This window comes from Zeus faber, assembly GCF_960531495.2.
Source record: "Zeus faber genome assembly, chromosome: 13".
In the NCBI taxonomy this organism is placed as follows: Eukaryota; Metazoa; Chordata; class Actinopteri; order Zeiformes; family Zeidae; genus Zeus; species Zeus faber.
Genome location: NC_137198.1, coordinates 11,034,277 through 11,059,439, shown reverse-complemented (window position 1 = coordinate 11,059,439; position 25,163 = coordinate 11,034,277). Strand labels below are relative to the sequence as shown.

The following is a 25,163-nucleotide window of genomic DNA, read 5'->3' as shown; positions in this document are numbered from 1 at the left end:
TAACTGACTCCTAAAACGTAATACAGTAAGTCGAATACTTATAGAATAAAAAAAATATATATAGAATAAAATAAAAATACAATAAAACTAAAATGAAATAAAATGAAAAAAAAAAAAAAAGAAATATATATATATGTGTGTGTGTGTGTTATTATTTTAAAGCAACATTTAACAATGACATGTGAAAACATGCGATTGTTTTTTGGTGCTTAACTACATTTGCAATAAAGTTTCCCCGGCGACAGGAGCCACAGGACCGCGCGTCGACCCGTCTCCAATAAACGAGCAAAATAGCGACAATAACAAATCGCACGTTCGAACGACGTCGGTGTTCCTCGGGGGCTTCCGTCGAAGTCGTCGCCGGTCGCCACTGCGCACGCGCACCACCGACTCTCTGCCCTCGCGCCGTGCTTGCAATGTTGACATGATGGTTTGTCTGTAACATACGCGTTTATATTCGTTATACATACACATATATATATATATATATAGAGAGAGAGATATAGCTCCTGATATAAAGTCAACATGAAGACGAGATTCAACACCGTGGACATCAGGGCGGTGATTGCCGAGATCAATGCCAAGTAAGCCGTGTGTCCCAGCTAAATGGGGGGGGAAGAAAAGCGTGGTGCCGATTAATGCCAAGTCGTGGAATGTCGCCGTCATTGTTTTGCTCGTTCCACAGCTACATTGGCATGAGGGTGAACAACGTGTACGACATCGACACCAAGACGTATCTGATCCGCCTCCAGAAGTAAGACGCGTTTGGCAGATTCGGCACGCCCCAGAACGACGCCGGCACCCCGTGTGATACGCGGTGGTGGTGTTTTCATGAGTTATTAGCTCATGCGCGACTCGTGTGTTTGCTTGTTTCCAGGCCTGACACCAAAGCCATCCTCCTCGTCGAGTCCGGGCTCCGTATCCACGCCACGGACTTTGAATGGCCCAAGAACATGATGCCTTCTGGCTTTGCAATGAAGGTAATCACGACAACAACCACCCAGGGTCAGGGCAGCATGTCCCATTCATTGCAAAGGTGTCTGAGCCCTGACCCTTGTGACGAGACCAGGCACAGGACTCCATTGTTTTTTGTTTGTTGTTCAACAGTAAAAAGTAAACGACATAGATCGTTTTTAGGGCATGTATTACAGCTGCAAATTGAAACGTTATTGCTCCGGACATGTCTGTGCATGTTGTGACAGTGTTCTTACCCGGGTCCTTGAAGTGCTTGAATTTCGTCCTCAGAAATGCACTTACTGGAATACCTTGGGAAAAAAAGCCCCGTTTGTGCTGAAGTGCTTGGAAAGTCCTTGTGGAAAAAAACTTGATAATTGAAAACCTGTGACATTCCCCCAGGTTGAAAATTACATTTAAACCAGCATGAAGGGAAGTAGACACTTATTATAGTAGATGACAACAAGATTAATTAGTTATATATATATTTATATACACACCGAACACAACATTAAAACCACTGACTGAGTGAAGAACATTGATCATGTTGTTGATGACACATTGTGACGGCTAGACGACTGGGTCAGAGCACCTCCAAAACGACAGGTCTTGTGGGGTGTTCCTGGTATGCAGTGGTAAGTACCTTCCAAAAGTGGTCCAAGGAAGGACATCCAGTGAACCAGCGACAGGGTCATGGGTGTAAATGGGTGCACGTGGGGAGTGAAGTCCAGCCTGTCTGGTCCGATCCCACAGAAGAGCTACTGTAGCACCAATTGGTGAAAAAGTTAATGCTGCTATGATAGAAAGGTGTCAGAACACACAGTGCATCACAGCTTGTTGCTTATGGGGCTGCGTAGCTGCAGATCGGTCAGTGTCCATGCTGACCCCTGTCCACCATCGAAAGCCCCTACAATGGGCACGTGAGCGTCAGAACTGAACCATGGAGCAATGGAAGAAGGTGGCCTGGTCTGATGAATCACGTTTTCTTCTCCATCATGTGGATGGGGGGGGTTAAGGTCCGATCTGATCGAGCATCTGTGGGATGTGCTGGAACAACAAGCCTGATCCATGAGGGTCCTTAAAGGACTTAAAGGATCTGCTGCTGACGTCTTGGTGCCAGATACCACAGGACACCTTCAGAGGTCTTGTGGAGTCCATGCCTCCACGGGTCACAGCTGTTTTGGCGGCACAAGGGGGAGCTACACAATATTTGTGGTTATTATTGGTGGTTTTAATGTTGTGGCTGATCGTTGTATATAATAGATATACTCATATAAATATTAGACAATGAGACTAAGATTATATTGTTTTTAAATTGATGAAGATCACATTGAAATTTGATTGTATTTGTTTTGCATGAAGTCCTTTGAAAATCGAAAAGTAGTGCTTAAAAAAAGTACCTTAAAGTCGTTGAATTTCATTTTGTAGTTTCACAATGAACCCTGTTGTCATTACTTTGTCTTTAGTGCCGAAAACACCTGAAATCAAGACGCTTGACCCAGGTTAAGCAGCTTGGAATCGATAGGATTGTCGACATCCAGTTTGGCTCGGACGAGGCTGCCTACCACCTGATCATTGAACTTTATGACAGGGTGAGATGGAGATGACGTAGTGACATGATGACATATCTCCTGTAGTAACAGTCGTCTCAGTGATAACATTGTTATTAGATCATATTAAACATCATGGCTGAGATCCTTCGCTGTTAACGTGTTCGTTTCACGCCCCTGACTTTGTTGTGTCCATGCATGTGTGATCGTTTCTCTTTGGCCTGTCTACATCTTGCAGGGCAACATTGTCCTCACAGACCATGAGTACATGATCCTGAATCTGCTGCGCTTCCGCACAGCTGAGGCAGAGGATGTTAAGATCGCTGTGAGAGAGCGGTACCCCGTGGAGAGCGCTCGACCCTCGGAACCCCTCATCAGTCTGGAGAGGTGATTTCATGCCACGGCTTTAAAAACCTCAATACTTTGTATGGAATTGTTTCAGTCCTGCTACTGGGATCAGTTCGAGCTGCCCCTTTTTTTTTTTTTTTTAATTCTATAAGTTGGCGGAAACAGCCGGGAAGTTGAACTCCCACGAGGGCGCCAAATGGATACTGATGTGACAGCGGTGTTCAGAAATAAACCCTGCAGAATGATGTTATTGCATTTTCATGCTGTTGTGTTTCATGTAGACTTACTGACGTCCTCTCGAATGCACCAAATGGAGAGCAAGTGAGAAGGATCCTTAACCCCCACCTTCGTAAGTAGCTCAATCACCCCTTCTGAGGGAATGTGAATCAATCACATTTTCATAATTTCTCGACAATCCATTCCCATCACCGTGTTTGACATTATATAAATACAATTTGACTCCGTATCCCTGTCCTGGTCCATTTTCTTCAGCCTATGGAGCAACTCTGATAGAGCACTGTTTGATTGAAGTGGGTCTGTCAGGATCAGTGAAGGTGGACAACCAAGCGGATACTGCTCAAGGTACAGAATTCTCGTACCAGAGACGTTGTTGTCCTTATTGGTGTTTGTATACAGTTCATAGAGATAACAGACCGGTTGAATTGTTGGTTTAAGACTCGCAGGATGATCTGAAGATTTGATGTCACGAAAAAAATCATATTCAAGGCTCGTTATTTTCTATCTTTGTGAAAGATGTTTAATATATTTCACAGATAAACACAACATCTTGATGAGCTGAAGCTTGATCAAGTTGCTTGATTTTGACTTTATTAACCCCAAAGAGTTTCTGAATAGGCTGCATCAGTCAAGTACCAACACACACAGACATCAATCTATGATTTAAAAAGATAATTGGCCCCACATTTATTTGTTCTTAGTCGGTTCTGGCCGCGTTTGATGGCGGCTATTATCGGTTTGTCATCACGGTAAACATAGTTCACCAGTGCGCTTGAATCGACGACAATCAAGTTTTTGTTTGCTTTTGTAGTTGCACCCAAAATACTGGAAGCTCTGCAGATGGCGGAAAAATACATGGAGGAAACGGGAACCTTCAGTGGAAAGGTAAAAACAAATGAATTCAGTTTGTTTTAGATACTACAGAACATATTCAAGTTGTTTGCAACAGGCCTACAATTTCCCTTTTTTGTTTCATTCTAAGGGTTACATTATTCAAAAGAGTGAGAAGAAGCCGAGCCTGGTTCCAGACAAGCCCAGTGAAGAGCTACTCACGTAAATCCTATTGAACTGGCAGTTGATGTGACTAGTATGCTGTACTTGATGTACTTCAACCGTTCACGGCACAACATTTTAAGAATTACAGAAGCCTTTTCTTTCAACAGGTATGAAGAATTTCATCCATTCCTCTTTGCTCAGCATGCAAAGAGCCCCCATGTGGAGTTTGACACGTTTAACAAGGTGAGGAATAGCTGTGTTACATTTTCACTGTCTTTGAGATTGTTTTCTTTAACAATAAAATAATAATCTTATTAGATTTCATGATATAACATACTTATCTGTCAGAAAATCCAAAACCTAATACAAGTAAAAATCAACTAAATCGCTTTCATGGGTGGGCGCTTGGGACATCTAGCCGTTTGGGGTATGGCGGGCCTCACCTTTGCGCAGGGTGCTGTGGGCATGGGGCCCCCAGCCGGCTCGCCTGCGGGGCGGGCGGTTCTGCCAGGGTGTCCGTCTGTCAGCATGGGACGCGGCTCCGGGCCTGTGATCTGTGCCTGGCGCCCACATCCTGGGTTCTGTGCTTGCGGGTGCGTCTTATGCCTGCACGTGGTGGGGGCGGTTATTAGATGAAAACATGGTAAGATAGTTCTTTCAAACAGGGGGATTGGTAGCGGTTTTGTGTAATTAAAAAGCTGTGCTTGTGTCATCCCAAAGGCGTAGAGTTATTGCAGCAGTTCTTAATGGTTAAAGAATGAATAACAGTGGTATTGCAGGTTGAGCAGTTGAACTCTACTTGCAGACTAACTCTGTCCTAGATGCACAGGAACAAATAACTCTGTGTTGTACGCCCAGAATGCTGACAGCACAGGTTAAAAACAAAAAATTGAAAAACTAAATCAGTCTTCTCTAATTAGGCGGTGGATGAGTTCTATTCCAAGATGGAGAGTCAGAGGATTGACATGAAGGCCTTGCAGCAGGAGAAGCAGGCCATGAAGAAGCTGGACAACGTCAAGAAGGACCACGAGCACAGGCTGGAGGCTCTTCACCAGGCGCAGGTCAGAAAGTGAAAGTCCTTTCCAGCATTTTGAGTCAACCGTCTGGGTCTGCTTAATGAGCACAACCCAGAGCTTTAACCAATGATTGAAATCACCTTGCTCAGTGTGTGGGTGGAGCAAAGCTTCCTTATGGTCCAAATAAATCCCCATACAAGATGACACAGGGTTGTGGTGTAAACCTTGCATTCGCACTTTACTTATTGAGGCTTTAATATAAGTATTGATGACTATTATCTGTTCCCGAAACCCGTTGCTGGGTTGCAGGAGGTGGACAGATTGAAAGGTGAGCTGGTGGAGATGAACCTGGCCGTGGTGGAGAGGGCTCTGCAGGTGGTCCGCAGTGCCCTGGCCAACCAGGTCGACTGGACGGAGATTGGCCTCATCGTCAAGGAAGCCCAGGAAGCCGGAGACCCCGTTGCCTGCGCCATCAAGGAGCTGAAACTGCAGACCAACCACATCACTATGCTCCTGAAGTGAGACCATTAGTGACCGACTGATTATTGTCGTATAACTTGTTTATTATTCTGCCTAAATGTCCTGAATCCAAGTTGCCAGCTGGTGTAATACTCAACACGTGTCCCTTTCTACATTGCGAGGAAAAGATTTCCATTTACCTGTTTTCCTCCAACCATTCAAATGATATAATAGATCCCCTGCCTCCGATTCTCCCATCCAGGAATCCATACGTTTCAGAGGAGGACCAAGAGGAAGGGGAGGAGGAACACGTGGCCGAGAAGAAGGAGGTGCAGAAGGGGAAGAAGACCAAGAAAGATAAAGTGCAGAAGAACCAGCTTCAGAAGAACAAGCCCATGTTAGTGGATGTGGACCTCAGCCTGTCGGCCTACGCCAACGCAAAGAAGTAGGTTTTTGCTTTTAAAGCTTTAATTTTTTTTACGTTAGCGTCAGTAAGAGGTTTGCAGGGTGTTCACAGGTGATAAAAATGGCTAAACCCAGACTTGCCATTTTTAGGTACTATGACCACAAACGAACCGCTGCGAAGAAAGAGCAGAAGACGGTCGAGGCGGCGCAGAAGGTGAGACTGGAAGACTCTCTCAAGATGTGCAGTATTTGCACCCGGGCAAATGCAAAATCAAAATCCTTTTTTAGCGTTCAAGGTTTTGATAATATTACATAACGATGTACATCTTGTTGTAGGCGTTTAAATCTGCAGAAAAGAAGACAAAAAAAACACTTAAAGAGGTTCAGACTGTGACCACAATCCAGAAGGCCAGGAAGGTTTACTGGTTAGTGTGCATGTACTCCACACCGTTGATCTAAATTGAATACGGCAGTCGGCTTGTGGTCGCCCTGTGTCTCACTCCTCCTGTTTCCTTCCAGGTTCGAGAAGTTCCTGTGGTTCATCAGCTCAGAGAACTACCTCGTCATCGCGGGGAGAGACCAGCAGCAGAACGAGATGATCGTCAAACGTTATCTCCGGGCCGGTAAGAGATTCCCCCCCCCCCGGTCGGCACTCGCTTCCATTTCGACGTCGCAAAATAAATTTCAGAAAATCCATCTCCTCATGAGGAAACCTCTCTGCTGCTGCCAGGTGACCTCTATGTGCACGCCGACCTCCATGGAGCCACCAGCTGCGTCATCAAAAACCCCTCGGGTAAACCTGCTTTTGCCTTCGGTTACTTTTGGCTTTGAAAAGACTGTGGATCGTATTGTTTACCCTCTTTTCCACTTGACCTGTCACCCCCCTCCAGGGAATCCGATTCCTCCTCGCACCCTCACGGAGGCTGGGACCATGGCTGTCTGCTACAGTGCCGCGTGGGATGCCAAGGTCATCACCAGCGCCTGGTGGGTCCACCATCACCAGGTAACCACCACGCTCTGTCAGACGACAATAGATATTGTTTTATGAGGTGTTTTATCTTTTGAGAAAAAAGCCAGATCATTGTGACTTTGTCTCTTATTTCACTCAAAGTCACTGGTGTGAAAGTACACAGAACATGCATTCATTCTTCATGGCGTTACGACTAGATTTGTGTGTGTGGATTTGGAGATGGGGAGAAAAAAAAAAAAAAGATAAATGATTCTGCTCCCCATGTGCACAGGTTTCCAAAACCGCTCCGACGGGAGAGTACCTGACCACTGGAAGTTTTATGATCAGAGGTATGTCACGCTGGTCACAAAGCTCTAATTCATCTGGGCCAGTGAATCCCAACCTGGGGTGCCAGACCCCCCCAAAGGGGCTCATCAGAGATGAGACCACGGGTGATTTGAGGCACAGGTTTCCCAATAGTGAAATATTGATCCGAATTTCAAATGTATATTGTAAAAACATCCATAATTACATGTTCTTCTGTGTTTTAGACCCTATAAAGCCTGCTCTCCACCATGAAAATAAAGCCAATTTAGACAGCTAATAAATAGATGGGGACATCTTTTTTTTAAATGGGGTTCTCCGATTTAATCAGGTTTGATTTAGGGCGGAAAGAAACGTTGGGGACCCCTGGTTGAGTGGGTTACAGCATCAGTGCCTTAGTGTCAAAGAATTTAAACTGGTCTGTTTCTCTTCAGGAAAGAAGAACTTTCTGCCGCCTTCGTACTTGATGATGGGTTTCAGCTTTCTCTTCAAGGTAAACGGTCCGCAGGGTACATTGTTGTTCTCCCGCCCGTGTTGGACCCGCATGAGAAGTGATGTCCGTCCCCGCGCTCCCTCCTCCTTCTACTCCCTGCGCTGCAGGTGGACGAGCTGTGTGTGTTCAGGCACCGAGGGGAGAGGAAGGTGAAGAGCGTCGACGAGGCCATGGAGGAGATCACGTCCAGCACGTCCGAGCTGCTGGAGGACGGGGAGGAGCTGATCGGTAGAGGACGCGCTGCTCGGGGCGGTCACAACTATGACATAATAGTGCAACTATGGCATAATCACCCGATCCCAATCATTTGAGCTCATCGCAGTAATTTGATCGGTCGATTGTTTGATTATCCAATCAGAAGTTTCCATCCAAAGTTTGTGCCAATGTTGGAATTGTCACAATAAGTAGAAAGCTTTCGTTGTTTGGGTTGAAGCAAATCAACCGTCTATTTAAATGTTAATGTTCCAATATTCATTTGGGCATTTTCTTTTACGGTGAATGTGTATTATTGCACTCTGGCATAACATGAACATACAAAATTTAAATTGTTAATCACAATAAAATCTTACGGCTGTCCTCATTCTGAAGGTTATAGTCTTGCTGCCAGCAGTCAAGCAAGTTCTCTTAAAATATCTTTAAACCTTAAAGTAATATGTATTCATGTAGTTTATTTTACTGTAGATGCTCCTCACCTCAATTAAAGTCTGTATCCGTCACTCCTCCTTTACCTTGCATCGCTTTCGCAAACAGTCTCAAGAACACAATTCCGACTTGTGCATGAAACCGCTCGAAACATCCCACGCGAGTCTATGAAAAAATAAAAAATGAAACAGCCCGTGGTTTCAGCAGATTTAGGACGTTTGAGCGCTCTGAACCTTCGTCTTCGGTGCTCTTTGCAGGGGACGACAGCAGTAACGAAGGAGAGGGAGCAGAAGGGGATGAGGAACGCGACGGAGAGGTTGAGGACAAGGCGACGAAGGTGGAAAGGGAAAACGAGGAGAAGGACCTGCCCCCCAGTCCCGAGGAGGCGGCAGAGGACGAGGAAGAAGAAAGTAGCACGAAGGAGGAGGAGGAGGAGGAGGAGGAGGAGGAGGAGGAGGAGGAGGAGGAGAGCGACCAAGAAGAGAGCGGAGGAATCAGCTTCCCCGATACCAGCATCTCTCTCTCCCACCTGCAGTCCAACAGGTGGTGTTGCTGTTCATCCGCCTTGCATCCATTTTCACCCCCGGGGACATGGTGCCGCTCCTCTCTTCTATTCAATTTGGGTTCCTCTTTGATTTCTATTATGAATGTCGATCTAAATCTGGATTTATTTATTTATTTTATTTTATTTTTTTCAGGGGTCCACCCAATGTGGGGTTCAAAAAGGAGGTGACCTTCCAGGTGATCCGTTGCCGTCTCAGACCACATGCACCACCAACCGTCGGAGCAACCGATTCACATGTTGCATAAGGAGACCTAATTACACAACTGTTAATTGTCCTTTGTGTCTCTAGGCTGAAGCCGATGCTCAGGGGAGGAAACACATGACGGCCAAGCAGAGAAGGTGAGACAGCTGGTCAGAAAGCCAAACACCTCGGCACATTACCTCTGGTGAAGGAATAATAACCGGGCTTCGGCTCCATCTTGGCTCCTATGAGGTGGAACACAGTCCAAAGATAAGAAGGTCCTGATTGGAAGGGGATCATTATTGGCTTCTCGGGGGGATCAAAGGCCATTTCTATTGACCCCAAAACCTTGGGATTACGGGGTCTGCGCCGGATTGATCCTTGGTGGGTTTCTTTTTCTTCTTCGATCGTGAGGGAGGAGAAGAAGAAGAAGCAACAGAAGCCGGACGGTTCTGAAGCTCCGCCCGAAGCCGACGGGAAGACGGACGTCCCCGCGGCTGACCAGGGAAACAAGGGCGGAGGAGGAGGAGCCTCCCAGCCGCCTCCCAAGAGAGGGCAAAAGGTCAATTTTAAGATTTATCCTGGAATCAATTCTGTGATTGGGAACAAAGACAAGATTAAGTGTGTGATTTATTAAAAAAAAAAACAAAAAGAAACTTTTAGTCCTCTTTTAGGTGATTGATGATGGATAATACACAGGTTAATCATGACACTGGTATTAAAGCTATAGAGACTCGAGCATTTTGTGTTATGTTACATTTGATGCCCAACGCTATTACTTCTGTTCCTCATTTAAGGGATAAAAGAAGAACCATTCATCAATGGGTAATATCACATTTTTTTTCTCCCTTACGTCTTCCCGTTTATATTACAGAACAAGTTAAAGAAAATCAAGGAGAAGTACAAGGACCAGGACGAAGAGGACAAGGAGCTGATGATGAAGCTGCTGGGGGTCAGAGGAATTAGGAAAAAAAACAAAACAAGTCAATGTCTCTATCAAACCCTCTCTGTGAACGCGGTAGGGAGTTAAAACGGCTCGTCTTTCTGTCTAGTCTGCCGGCACGATTAAGGAGGAGAAGGGGAAGAAAGGGAAGAAAGGCAAAGAGGAGTACGTGAGGAAAGCCCCCCAGAAGCCGCCTCAGAAGCCCCGCGGCCTGGATGAGACGGCGAGGAAAGCGGAGAGGACGGGAGAAGCGGGGGACGAGGCGGACGGGGCGGCCGGGCAGCACGGAGCTGAACAGGAAGACAAGGTGGGGAATGATGGAGAGCTGCACCCTCCCGCTGCAGATGTTAGCATGTTATGCCATTAAATGTTGCACTTAAATTACGCGAGGACTCCATCAGAAGGTCAACATGTATTCATTATTTTTCACCATTTTGTCTCAGCAGCCTTTTTTTTTTGAGTCTTTCAGATTGGATTTTATGTGGTTATATGCAAATACATTTTCTGTATTTCAGGAAGACGATGTGGACCAGGACAACCCTGGAGCAGAGGTGGGCTCCCACCATTATGACATAAAACATCGTAATTTTTGTGGACATCTGTGTTATGTGATGTTTGTTAAATGGAAGCGGGTTTGCGTATGCAGTAGGAAAAAAGAAAAACTCAATGAAAAGCAACCCTTTTTCCCCTCGTTTTTTTTTTTTTTTTTTATGAAGCCGATAGCATGTACTGCAACTCCAAATTATCCATTTATGGGTCTCACCAGGAAGCAGAGAATCTCCTCAACTCTCTGACCGGCCAGCCTCATCCTGAAGACCTGCTGCTGTTCGCCGTACCAGTCTGTGCGCCCTACACCGCCATGTCCAACTACAAGTACAAAACCTTGCTTTATCTTGGTCGTTCTCGCACACACACATCTTAGGGAGAGGTAAAGAGCTGATATATTAATGATTTGGTTATCTTGCAGGCATAAGGTGAAGTTGACACCAGGAACTCAAAAGAAGGGAAAAGGTAGGACCAGTGCTCGTAATCATTCACGCTGGGGGTGTTGTTTCACATGATCAAGACGTCTCGTAATGGAGTGTGATGTTAATTGTGACCCAGAGTTGTGGTTTTGTCCCGGCAAGCTGCGCGCACCGCCGTGTTCAGCTTTATGAAAGCCAGGGAGGCGTCCGCCAGAGAGAGGGACTTGTTTCGTAGTGTCAAGGTAAGAAAAAACATGTATTTCCCTTCCGCGTCATTAATCAAAGTTAACGGAAAAGGGCATTTTACTGTATGCAGGGTTAAGTATGAACCATAAATGTGGTGTCGGCAAGTCTTAAAAGGTCAAGCTTAAAAACATTATACCTTGAAAAACATTGGTCTTGAATCTACAGAGGTCACATGTTGCCCTTTATTTACTTACCAGTCTGAGGTTCATAACCTATTTCTACCTAATACTTCTATATAGTTATGTAGACCTACCTGCAATACTTTATTGAATAAGGCAGAGATGATTTTTCAAAACAACTTGTTTTAAATCGACCTCTGATACCTGCAGGCGCCTCGCATTGATTACAAGTTAAAATATCTTTTAACTTTTGCCTAGTCACCGGTCCAAGCTCCAACAGCCGCTTGTGTGTTACAGGACACGGACTTATCCAGGAACATGCCGGGGAAGGTGAAAGTCTCTGCTCCCAACCTGCTGGCCGCCAAGAAGAAATAAGACACTGAACCAAACACAGGATTCTAATTGGACTATGCCAACACCCTGCCTTTTCTGATTTGATAACGTGATTACATTGAAGCTTCAACACACCGGGGTTATGTGCAGCCGTTGCGCTTTTTTTTTTTTTTTTGGTGCAGTGGGACTCCTTGGATCATGTCAGAATTTTTTTTTATCTATGAGTTGGATCATAAATGTGTTTTGTTTTTTTTCTCCTCCAAATGAAAGCAGGGCATGTGAATGAACAATTGGCAAACGTTTGAGATGTTTATTCATTCTTGACTCAATTTTAAATATGTTCTGTACAATTAGTTCTACGATGAAAACACAAATGAAAGACTGTGCAAACCAGACAAATTAGAGAAGAATCCTGATTGAGAGGAATTTCAGTGCAACGTGGCTCAACATCAATAAACTCGAGAGTGAGGATTAAATGCTACAGGAGTCACCAATGAAAACTTAAAGGCTCTGGAGCCTCTGTCAGTAGGATTTAAGATAGTGAAACACAAGCACCACACACCTCCACACAAAATATAAATTACCAGTTATACAAAAGATAGAACCTAAAAAATTGCCATTATAGGGAGTGAGTGATTAAGAGCACTATTTTCAAATACGCGTCAACTTAAGCAAACTTAGTGTCGTTAAGATCATTTCAACATTGGTACAAGCATGGGATTGAAGGGACGTTTCGATTTTAAAACCCATTTTGTTAGATATTGACGGCAATGTTTTTCACCAAACTAGTCCTTTAATGCTCGCGCTGTATCTCTGGGTTGTATGATCTTTTTACAGTTCATTCGGCTGAAGCACACGACTAGCTCTACCTGTTTTACAGGGGGTTTGATTGTTGTGACCAACTTTGGGGATCGCCCCGTGAGACTAAGTACGGCGATGCACACAGACAAGGCAAATCGACTACGACTACTCCCATTTCGTTTGCATGCATGTTTGTACGTGTGCACACAAAAGCAAAATGGTGTTTCTCGAAAAAGGACCCGTCTCTTTCAGAGCGCCAGCTGTGACTTGTTCCCCTCAGTTTCAAACACTCGTTCTCTCGCAGTCACACATTACTCCGTCGTCCCCTTTCTCCCCCCGGAACTATGAACCCATGGTGTTGACTTGACCCATCCTCTGTTGCAGGCTGTGCAGGAGGTGTTTTGGCAAATAGTCCCAGGAACTGGCCAGACGCTGCCTGTGCTGCAGAGCGGCCTCTATACAGAACCTAAGAGCAGAGCGCGTCAGATACAGGCACAACAAAGCCAAAGGGGCGAACGTCTGGAATGTGAACACGATGTAATCATACTCACCGAACTAGCGATTTGGGCTGCACGTTGAAAATTAACAGCTCGTTGCTGTGTGCCTGTACAAGGAAGCAAATATTTATTACGGGAATTGGTTTAAGGTTTGTTTTCATGTCATTGCGCTCTACGTGCGTGTGCTTATATGCATGACGTGACTCACTGCTCTCTGATGAGATAACAGGTTGTTTGCACAGCCTCCGAACACAAACACCTCCCCATCTGGGCCGGAGCAAGCGGTGTGCCACAGCCTAAAAACACAAACAAGCACGGGCGCTGTAAACTAACCAAGTTCATCACCGGGAATGAATGTATACAGTGCTTTTTTTTTAGTCATTATGCAAAATCCTGCTACAGACAGTGGAGGACTTGGATTGCAGCTCTTCTGAGGGAAAAAAAACATTGCCCTATTCCGTACTAAAATACTCTGTATTGAACTTATTTCATCCACACGCTAGTAGAGAGAGAGAGAGAGACACACACACACACACACACACACACCTACCTTGGGCTCTCTAAGTGACTGTGTTTGAACGCTGTCCACTCATTTTTGCTCACACAATAAAGCCAAGCATCACCTAACAGAATAAAAACATGACAAAAGATAAACAGGTAGGTACTTATGAGAAACAGGCATTACAGGCTGCTTCTACTTCGACTCTGGGTATTTTGGTAGCTCTGAGCAAAAAATCTCAGGACTCACTGAGCGTCTGTCTTTCCGTCGTGAAGCCTCCAAATAGGAAGATGTGGTCGGGTGACACGGGGGTGAAGGAGTGCCAGGACCGCCCCGTTGGACCCTGCTGGGGGACGCTCCTACACGGGGAACAGTTAGAGAAGATGGACGTCGAGGTTCAGGGCAGACGAGGCGCAGAATAATAAATGAACGGGAATCGTGGTTTCAGCGAGGGGAAAAAAAAGGAAAACCCGAGAAGAAGGCTTTGAGCGACGCCTCTGCACAAGGCCTACATTTCATTCCACTCCCATGTTTCCATGTCGATGTAGAACAGGTCGTTCAATCTGAAGTTCTGTGAGGAGAAAAGAACAAGAAATAAGACGCAGGAAACAAAACAGGTCTTTCACACCGTCACAGGAAAACAATCACAACAGTCAGCCAATCACTAAATCACACGTGACACCATCTCAACAGCTGTAGTAGAAAGTATACGATGGATATGTAGTTTTGAAAGTTGAATTTCATACGACCTGTCTCAAGTGGGAACCACCCCCTTTTCTTTTTCTTACCTTATATCTTCCCCCGAACACGTAACCTCTGTTGCCCACCGTGGCACAGGCGTGAGCTGCTCTGGGAGACGGGGGATTGCCCTGTTTCAGGACAAAGTCCAAAAGGGAGAAGAGATGTGCAAACAAGGCATTTGAAATAAACATATTCATAGCCACACTTTACCGAGATTAGAGAAATTAATTCTATGAAAATATAGAATTATGACAAGGGTTTAAGGTACTTGCCAATAATGCGTACTTATACAAGTAAAAGATGTACGTGTGAATGTTTACCTTAGTGATGGGCTGGCTCCACGTAGAAGTTTCCAGGTCCAGGATGTGGATGTGATTGTTCCAGCCTCGACCAGGGCTGTCCAACTGCAACACCGAAAATAAACAGAAAAGAAAACAATTTACAGCCTACGGCTTTATTACCATGTTCACACTCACACTTCACTTTTTAAAGACAAACCTGCTTTGGATCAAAGAACACTAGAATACGAGAAAGTTTCAGGACGGGAAAGTCAAATCCAAAAATAAACGAAGGTAAATAATGTCATGCAATTCATGTACAGAGCATAATTGTTTACAAACCATGAATGAAGATGATTCGTCATATTCAAAAGTTCCTCTGTGCAGTCCTTGTGCGGCATAGCCATAGCCTCCGAAAAACACTAGTCTGTAAATATAATTTAAAAAAGGCAACTTTAATCACTATAAATATATTTATATGCTTATGACCGAAGAAAAAAAATAAAATGAAGCTGCCTCTTTCTTAAGGAAATGAGTGAGTGACTAGTTTAGTTGTTTTTTAAAAGTAATAATAATAATGAAAAAAAAAAAAAAACATTTCCTTTTTGTTTGATTGTGACTCCTCTACCTGTTCCTCTGGACCCAGCAGCCCAGTTTGTCCTTGCAGGACGGAGGGAGTCCTTTCAAATCCCTCATTTCCTCCCAGACAAGATTGGGAGCTCTGAGGGGCAGACGGAAGATCTGCAGCCCAGAACACAAGGATTTAAGACGAAGCCAATGCGGCGGAACATTTGCCAAAAAACAGAGTTCCGTCTTATTCAAGTGCCTCAACGTACAATATATTTTTTTTTAATCCCTGTGAATCCCTAAAAGTACGGTCCTTACCCTGTTTGTGTTCCCCCTGGAGTGATGCCCTCCAAACAGGTACAGGACTCCATCAACACACACTCCACAGCTGCCAGACATGGACGTGTAGAGGTTACCTCCGGTTAAATGTTTTGTCCTGTAAATATGGATTTTCCGTTGATTTTTTCCCAACAGTCCCATGACTCATGGATGTGGTACAGACAGTAATTAGGGATGGCACTGATTGCAATGTTCGCGGTAATTACCACACTTCTGTCTCCATGTTGTACGCCCAGATCTCATTCCTCGGCAAGTATAAGTCGAAAAATCCATGGTTTTGGGCGTACTGGTTTCACACAAAAGGAGCAACATATTCATAGTCACAACATAAAACGTTCTTTTTATTGTACATTCCCTATCTTTAGCTTTACTGTTTATTGACAATTCTTTCAGGTGATTGTGGTTAATTGTTTATTGCATATTGCAATTTTCTGTTACCATTTCTGTTCTAACTATCCATCTATCTAAAAATGCAGTATATATACTGTAAATATGCAATCTAAGAGTAAAATAGATTAAAATAGATTGTCACATACATATATATTTCTGCATACAGACACTTAGGTTATCTCTACCTATTTACATTTTAAGATCAATTTTACATATATGCAGTGAAATGTCACGACACCTGGTGATTACACACAATAGCTTCCTTTAATGTTATTTAAGTACTGAATATTCAAAATTAAACAAACAGAAAACATACCTTGTATCCACCCCAAACATACATACAGTTCCTATCAACCACTGCTATGTGGCCGCTGCGTTCTGCTGGGGACTCCAACTCAAAGGACTCTGGTGCTTCGGCCTCCAGTGGGTGGCCATCCTCTTCTTCCTCCTCCTCCTCCTCTTCCTCTTCTCCCACCTCCTCCTCCTCTTCATCGTCATCTACGCCAATCCAGTCAAATACCCTTTCTTCTTCGTCCCTCTCCGACTCATCGTCATCCCCCTCCCCACCAGGAGCCAGTTCTCCCATATCCTCCTCCATCTCTGCCATACTTCCCGACCGGTACAGTAGCACGCCAGTAGTTTTCTTCTTGACAGAAACAAACTGATTACACAGACAGACAGACAGATAGATAGATAGACAGACAGGCAGGTTGATAGACAGGGTGATAGATAGATAGATAGATAGATAGATAGAAATATTCCAAATATTCTGTTTTAATCAGGTACATATCGGTATGTGTTTACATAGCTGGGATAGAGAAATAATACTAGTTCAAGTCAAACGCAGGATGGCCTAGTCCAAGGAAATGAACTATATTTCTGCATACAGATACTTAGGTTATCTCTACCTATTTACATTTTAATATCATTTTTTCCACATATGACTGTGTTTGAGTTTTATCCTGTTTTCCATTTGTTTCTGCAATGTAAACATATGTTTCCCTTGTTAATCAAATTGAACTAGATAGACATTTCAACCATCTAGATGTGCGCTGTGTCACAGCAGCGCACATCAGACCAAAGATCATAAAAAAAAAAGATAAGTAGAAAAAACGGCCAATATATAACAAACCTCAAAACAAACGATAGACCAGTAAATTAGAAGGCTCAACCACTCCTTAGAAAATCTACGAGTGTGACTGTGTGTATGAAATCCACTTTTAAGTGAGGGAATGGGAAACAATTTGCAAGCTAAGGAACTTTGTCGAGAGTATTTATTTTCCAGCGTTTCCAAGTTCTTGTCAAAACCCCACGTAGTACCATTACTACCACACCAGCAACGCACTCGCCAAGACAACAACAACACATGGTTTATTCAACACTTTGAATACAGTATGCCTGGTTGAATTGCTTGCTAGCTCAGTCGATTAGCCGTTTGGGCTAACAGCTGTTCCAACTGCCATTGTTTGATATTTAAAACCTTAAAAATATATTACACCCGCGGCTGTAGGGCGGTTAAGTTCCTCGTTGTGTTTTACTTGAAAGTTTATAAGCAAGCGAATATACATGCAACAAGTATGAACGCGTATTCAGGCCTACCTCACAAAGTGTTTGTTTTTGTGCAGATGCAGGACGCCATCTGTGTGAGGTCCCTGCACTTCCGGGGGCCCGACCGGAAGCTGCCGACAGCCTCAATCCGCCATTTTTGAAAGGTCAAAACAAATCGATGTAGATGGATGGATGGATGGATGGATGGATGGATGGATACTGTTGGATAGGTGGATGATAGATAGTTGATGGATGGATAGATACATGGATAGATAGATCAATGGGTGGATGGTTAGATGGATGGTGGATAGATATATGGATGGATAGATCGATGAGTGGATAGATGGATGGATGGATAGGTGGATTATAGATAGTTGATGGATGGATGGATACTGTTGGATAGGTGGATTATAGATAGTTGATGGATGGATGGATGGATACATGGATAGATAGATCAATGGGTGGATGGTTAGATATATGGATGGAAAGATCGATGAGTGGATAGATGGATGGATGGATGGATGAATGTAGATGGATGGAGCAAAATTGCAGAATATCTCAATAGACCCACAATAAGAAATACAACATCTAGAATAAAAACCTTTATTTTTTTTAAGAGGGAAAAGGTACAAACGGATGCAAACGTCAACGTGGGCATGGCACCTTGTGAATATAAAACATATTTTACAGAGATATGAATCCGACAACAAGGTTGACGGTTGATCCATTGGAAAACCGTCATGGTGGGGTTTGTTAGAGGCCTTGAAGTTTGCTGTAAAGACATGAGAACACAGCACAAATTACGCAGCTATTATAAATAACATGTTATACCTGTGTAACATAGTCATATTCATTGATTTATTTATTAACAAACAGGATTCAAGATGTTTATTTGTCACATACTTATACATACAAGCGTACATACAATATATGTAGGGAAATGTAATTGCAACACACCTGGAGATTATGCACAATAAGTACAAAGACACAATAGCTAAGTAACTAGGTAATTAACTAAGTAAGCAAACTGATTCCTAAAACGTAATTTAGTTAATAAATAAAATAAAATAAGCATTTAAAAAGTAATATACTGAATGAGGATGCAAAATAAATTAAACAAAAATTAATATGAAACCAAGATAATTATATATATATATATATATATATATATATATATAATGCTGCATCTCACCTGTCTTCAACAGTTCTGTTGGATGGATAGTACACCTTGAAAGAAAAGCTGCTTCTTGGAAACGATCCCTGAAATAACAAAATAATTTAAGAAAAAAAACAAAAAACAATTTTTCAACAACAGGCTTTGAATTACTGAATTATTGAGTCTTAAATTTAACTTTAACTCAAGTACAGAAGTCCTGAAAGCCCCCGCTGAAGGAAGGATCCATACCGGGTTGATGCACAGGCAGTCGCTGTTGGTGATGTTGAAGGGATCATATTTATCCGCGAAGATAACGACGTCGGGGACGGGGTACACGCGCAGTGCGTAGTCGAACGCCCAGAACACGGGACTGACGTAGAGCGGCAGCGGAGTCAGGTGGCCCTGCGACAGGATGGTCTTCACAAACTGCACACGGTGGGGGGGAGAGAGAGAGAGGCACTTCAAACCCTTGACCCCCAGCGGCGTCTTCCCAAAATGCCTCGGGAGTTATCTAAAGGACCCAGCCTGTTACACCGAGGAAATAAAGACATTGTCCAAAAAAAACAAAAAAACAAAAAGACTGACGTGGTTGGGGATGTCCAGGCTGTCGGTCGGTAAACGGACACAGTTTCTGCACATCTTGTTGACCAGGTCTTCTCTGATGACGATGATCTCCTGGCTGCAGTACTGAATCCTGGCAGAGAGCGAGCACAGCACACGCTCCTAATCGTAGAAACGCTTACCCCGGCGTCGCCGATTGGGTTTTTATTTTCCCAAAACTGACTTGAAATGAGCAAAGCAGTTGCCCCCGAAAACACCGGTTCCAAAGTAAATCAGCGTTTTTATTTAGAAATAACAATGGTTGATACTGTGATCGACCATACTTGTTTTCTCCATACCCAACTCCAACCACGCTGTGATTTACCTGCAGGGGTTGGTGGTGAAGACCGAGAAGGGCACTCTCTGCCTGAACTCCTCAGTGATGTGATCTGCCAGTGGAGGCCTGGAGAAAACAAAGTCCTTTGTATTATTTATGTTCGCCGAACGAGGTCCACATCGCTGACTCCCTCAAACCAGCGTCTTCAAATGTTCACCTTGGTAAGATCATGCTGGGGCCGGGGTCCTCGGGGCCGGGCACGAACACAAATCGGCTGCTGCGGGTTCAAAATGAATACGTAAGTCGACCAAATGCTATTTTTTCTCTCAAGTCATACTGAAATTCACACGGGAAAGAGTGGAAAGAAGAAATAAAAAAACGGTTGCCTCCATTAAGCCGTACCCGCTGTGGATGCTGGGGTACGAACATATTGCATCGGCGAGAGTCTTCAGCGACTCTAAAAAAAAAAACAAAAAAAACCCACATTTCAATCAAGTTCAAGTTCAAGAGATTATCGTGTCGATGACGCACATTTTAGTATTTTTAGAGCTTATAGAATCACCGATATTGTCAAGCAATCCCTGTGTCATGCTTCGCAATCAACGAAAACACAATTTTTGTCATTTGAAAATTGCTCTTATTAAAAAAAAAAAAAAAAAATCACGACTGCAATTTGAAAAGGATTAATTGTCGAGCCCTAAACAAAAATCAATAAATCACAATATCTTCAGACGATCACGATTTTTCCAACCCTCACCTTTCAGTGACTTGATCTGCGTTTTCCCGTACGGAGCCGAGGAGAAGTTTCCACAGAGGATGAAACAGGTAGGAGGCATCGCAGCGTAGCCTACGAGGAAAAACAAAACATGCTATTGGATGGGCGTCACGCACTCCACGCGTGTTTGAGCCAACCTACCGACTTAAAAATCACCCGTTTTAACGTGTTTGGATGCTTCTTTTCAGCGGATAGTTCCTAAGAGGTAACGAGGCAAAAGAAACCAGCGACGGCCGGCCTTAAAACGGACAAGAAACCAAACTTCGTTCACGTCTCGGCGCATGTACTGGGCACGGGGGAGGCGCTCTGACCTGAGAACATGAGGTGGAGCTTCTCCATCACCTCCACGCTGTCCAGCCACACGTCGGAAAGAACTACAAACATGGCGTCCTCGTTCTCCTCCTCCAGCTGCTTCAACTTGGCAGACGCCTTCACCGACGTGGTCGACGGGCCCCCGAAGAAGTTCAGGTTGCCGTAGTAAGCTCTGGGGGGAAAGTCAAGCATTTTTGGCGGATATTCGGCAGGGAAGTGCGGTAGGGCAATGAGCTGGTGAGTGGATTAGAGTAGATGAAGCTCTATTCACTGGATCTCCTATGGAAGGGTTCATTGACTGCATCTCCCTTAAGTCATAGTCATCTGCAGGAATTATGTTTTATTTCAGAAACAGTGACGGATTCACCGTGATCTACTCCATCCAGTCAGTGCTGCAGACGCCGGTGACGCTTATCACCTTCATATTAACGTGCATGTGCTTCGACACAACTCTCTTCAACAACTCAGTACAAATGGAGTAGCGCTCCCATTCTAAACCTGCCAACGGAGGCGGGCGGGTGGCAGGAAAAATTTTAACAGCGGCCGACCTTGTGGTTGAAGAAGGTTCCGTTGGCGGGAAGCCGAAGGCGTTGACGTGGAAAACAGAGTCCTCATACCAGCCTAGAACACAGAGGACAGGAAATGACCGAGCCCCAAATAACACAAGTGAACATTTCTCCGCATCAGAATATCTTCGATATGGTCTAATTTGTTACTTACCCTCTGCCAGCACAAAGCAGGATTCCGTGTACAGGCCGTTGTGAAACTGGTGAAATCGCAGTTAAGGGACGTTTCCACATTAACAGTTGTGTGATGTTAACTTGTGATCATAGCGAACAGACTCCGATCCATGAAATCAGATTTGACAGCTCTTGGTCTCGGTCTCGTCGACACTGAAAGGATATCGCTTTGGACATGTCCAGCTGGACCGTGCCGCTCGGATCCTCGAGGAAGAATTTACCCTGCGGAGAAGACGGAAAAAATAAAATTGTCAAATTAAAATTCAAACTGACGACAACTCTGCGAGACAAGTGAGAGAACACCTTTGGGAGCGATTTGGGAAGAGAAATCATTATCACCACGTCACCTCTTTCAGCTGTGTGATCATCCCCAGGACGATAACTTCTCTCACTTTGGCTGTGCAGCCCAGGAGCGCCTCAACGGTTTTCAGCTGGAAAAATAACCGACCGGAATAACCCACTGCTGTCAAACTAAAATCAAAGCGAGTAAATGGGTGAGAAAGCACTTCAACACAGTGTCATGGCCGGTTTGGGATGAGACACCTGAAATTTGTTCCTGCCTTCATCAACAGCGGCTCCTATTGCGGGCGGGGTGAAGAGCTCGTGCCGATGTGTTCGCTACCAAAAAGAGGAAAAAATAAAGGCTTTTCGTGAATATGACGAAAGCACGACACGTTTGACAGTTGTTTTGTACCGTGGTCGACATGTAAAGGCATAACATTGCATGTTATTTGATGCTTTTTTACAATTTTAGACACTTCGTAGCTAATCTGTGTTGATAGGATGAAACTATCCCGGGTAGGCATCTTTGGCTCCATGAAGTGTCTTTTTGATTTTTGGAGGTTCTATTATGTTTTTCTTGAGTCAAAGAAGAAATCTTAACACAGCAACCCCCCAAATAGAAGCGCACAGGGCTCATTCTAAAGGGGGAGCGAACCTGAACCCGGCTTTTCCTCCGCCCTTTGTTATTTTGTGACACATAAACAAGGGCATACAACATCATGCACAGTTGGTATATATCTTCATTTTGGGCGGGGGGGGGGTAATATTTTAACTAAAGCCCAAAACAATGTGGAAAATGACGAGTGCTTTTAAATCCAAGAGGAAGATCATAAGAAAACAGACCTGTTGTAGGATTGTGTAGCGCTCCCGAAAGAGTTCCGCCTTGTCTCTGGCGACGCCACACAGACTCGGGGCTGGATGGTTGGTCATATTGATGCTGGGCACGACAGAGACAGAGTGAATAGTTAGCCTGAACAACATCTATAAGTGATCCTGGTAAAATTCAATGGAAAGAGAAATTACCAATACATCTGAGACATTTGCTACCATTGTTTATTAAGGTAAATATTGACAAAAACATTCACATTACTTACGGTACAAATTTCTTCCTCTCCAGACTGTAGATGAATCGGGGAACATCGAAAGCCCCAATGATGTTAAAAACATTATCTCTAAAATAAAAAAGTCAAACAGCTGTCATAAGAAAGAGGAATACATTTTTATTTTTTACAGGTTATAAGTTGGCATTTACATATTAGAGCTATATAACTATGTAATTAATCATATGTAACTACACTCTCATAACAACGTAGTAAAGATCAATCAGTTAGACGTACACTCATGCATAAAAAATGTAAAAGGAGAAAATAAATACACCAGGGAAATGATATAAAACACGTGGTTAAAAGCCGGCATATAAAAGTGCATCTTCAAGCAGCTCTTGAAGCTTCTGCTGACCCGATACTAAGGGGAAGCTTCACTCCACAACCTGAGCACGGGGACAGCAAAGAGCAGCGGTGTTCCACTTACATGGTTTCATCGCATGACTGACTGCAGTCCTGAACCGCACTCTCCACGACGGACAACTCTACCATAGTAGAGGACACTGTTGGAAAGAACAGGCAAAGCTCCATAACCAAACAACAGGCACTGATGTCAGGTAACAGAATATACCACGGTAAGAGGTATAACGCCACGGAGTGAGACGCGCCAATATGTTACGGGTCAAGCCACCTCGCCACAGATTGCGTTTTCACCCGGTGACACATTGACTTACGCGGTTGCTTCTCCACCGCGTCCATGATCCTTTCGACAACAACATCGAATTCGGTAGGACTAACAGACTCCAGCACCTCCACAAGGTATCTGCTGGCTTCGCTGTGACAGAGGAGACCATGCTGATTAATGCATGTAATTATATTAATGCTGGTGATAAATAACGTGACTCATGGCGGATTTTCTCTTTCTTTTATCGATCCCAATTATACAAACAAAGTCAGAGTAGAAACTTGGCAGCAAACTGTATCCTAACAATACAATAATTATGGAAATGAACGTACAAATAAATAAACTCATGCATGGATGGATTTTTTGTATTTGTAAAAAAAAAAAAAAAAAGTGTTGCTTTTCTTATTATCAGATTGAGAGATTTCAGGCGTGAATTCAATTCAGTTATAAATTGGGGACGAGTGGGCCAGGGTTATTCTTTGTCTATGGATAAATAATTGACCATATAAAAGAGGTTGTATAAAATTGCATACACAAAGGCCTTTTATAAACTATGTAGTAAATCGGTGACATATTCTAAGGGCTTGCTGGTGCTATTATCATCACAAATAATAGCGGTATCAGTAACTTTGGCAGAATGGAAAAGTGGAGTTTAAATACGGACAAACAAAAATAAACACGCGGTGTGCAGTATAATAACACGATTGTTTCTATATTATCGTTCACGCCAGACTAGGAGGATCTCAGTACTGCCAATCCCCCGCAAACGGCACGAAAATACTAGAGGACTACAAAAAAAAAAACCCCTTTAAAACTTGAAACAAGCAGAGTTTAAAAATGACACATAAAAAATAACAAAAAAAACACGTACGGCCGAAGCATGAGTCCCCGCATCTTGAACCCCGAGGACACTTTGGTCTTTATTTTGCGCAGGGCGTCCATGACCAGCGCCGCCGACAAGACGACGACGACGACTACGACTACGACTCAACTTTGGCGCTAAATCCGCGCTTCCGCGTGTGTGTCGTCACATCCGGCGTAGCGGTCGGTCTCGTTGTTGTCGCTCACGCAAGCCCTTTGAAACAATACTTGAAATTCGAAAAGAGAGACGAAAACAACGAAATGAACGACGCTCCCCACGTCTGAAAGTGATGCGTATCTATTTTGTAGTTTGTCGGTATGACTTTCAGTTTTGTATATATATATTTTTTTTAATGGTTTTTTTTCTGCGAGCGCAGAACACACAGCGACATCTGGTGGTTTGCACGAGTTGCTGCAGCCGCGTCATCTTCGTCAGTAAGTCAGGCAATCAAGGTTCAAGATTAGAGGTTTATTCGTGACATACATGTACATACTTTCATACATATATGCAGTGGGATGTAATCAGGTCCAGTCAAGTAATTAGTTCGGTAAAGTAAGTTCATAAAAAGGTTCAAATGTCTTATCTAATGAGTACATGTTAAGTTATGTGTTACTTTTCTGCTACAGAATAGTATAGACGCTATAAATGCCATGGTTGTATGCATTTTCCCTTGACGGTTTACATTTATTTGACCAGAGAAAAAGAACATTTCATCATCAGTATGAAGAAATGTGAAAAGGCAAGTGGACCATGCATTATGCGTAGGTTTGGGGGATCTAGTGTCTTGTGAGGTGAGCGGGAGCCCAGTGGATCCTCTTTCCACTTGTGTGCACTCATCTACTGTTATTGACTCATCCTATATCTGTCCGTTCTGTACGTCACACACTCCTCTAGACAAGTTGATCCGTATTTGTAAAGCGTAGTTCATCAACAAAGACAATTCAAAGTGCTTTGCGTAAGGCGTGAAGCAACGAGGAATAAACACATAGAAATAAAAAAACAAAACAAGACATGAAGGCAGTGTAAAACAGGCCTAGCCACACAAA

General features: G+C 43.8%; 2 protein-coding genes across 2 annotated transcripts; one reads left to right on the top strand and one right to left on the bottom strand.

Moving 5' to 3' along the window:
* Nucleotides 1-437: 437 nt before the first annotated feature.
* On the top strand, nt 438-12,206 carry nemf (nuclear export mediator factor). Its single transcript, XM_080012517.1, has 32 exons — nt 438-584; nt 686-754; nt 878-980; nt 2,421-2,546; nt 2,743-2,891; nt 3,134-3,201; nt 3,345-3,434; nt 3,901-3,974; nt 4,072-4,142; nt 4,253-4,328; nt 5,006-5,146; nt 5,411-5,619; nt 5,823-6,005; nt 6,116-6,179; nt 6,302-6,390; nt 6,485-6,588; nt 6,696-6,758; nt 6,856-6,968; nt 7,207-7,264; nt 7,673-7,731; nt 7,839-7,959; nt 8,631-8,916; nt 9,072-9,114; nt 9,228-9,277; nt 9,534-9,681; nt 9,994-10,071; nt 10,172-10,369; nt 10,578-10,613; nt 10,829-10,935; nt 11,030-11,073; nt 11,190-11,269; nt 11,690-12,206. The coding sequence occupies exons 1-32, from the start codon at nt 526-528 to the stop codon at nt 11,765-11,767; spliced, it is 3,237 nt and encodes a 1,078-aa protein (XP_079868643.1). The 5' UTR covers nt 438-525; the 3' UTR covers nt 11,768-12,206.
* LOC307239399 (DNA polymerase epsilon subunit 2-like) lies at nt 12,022-24,197 on the bottom strand (the record flags this gene model as incomplete). Its single annotated transcript, XM_080012757.1, has 31 exons — nt 12,022-12,992; nt 13,078-13,130; nt 13,232-13,319; nt 13,574-13,646; nt 13,772-13,881; nt 14,035-14,093; nt 14,311-14,391; nt 14,584-14,667; nt 14,884-14,968; nt 15,170-15,282; nt 15,427-15,544; nt 15,654-15,733; nt 16,154-16,445; nt 18,578-18,645; nt 18,791-18,967; nt 19,127-19,235; nt 19,467-19,544; nt 19,636-19,695; nt 19,821-19,875; nt 20,176-20,265; nt 20,505-20,677; nt 21,054-21,126; nt 21,226-21,274; nt 21,411-21,467; nt 21,593-21,676; nt 21,789-21,863; nt 22,371-22,464; nt 22,622-22,699; nt 23,058-23,133; nt 23,305-23,405; nt 24,127-24,197. The coding sequence occupies 31 exons, from the start codon at nt 24,195-24,197 to the stop codon at nt 12,869-12,871; spliced, it is 2,928 nt and encodes a 975-aa protein (XP_079868883.1). The 3' UTR covers nt 12,022-12,868.
* Nucleotides 24,198-25,163: the final 966 nt, after the last annotated feature.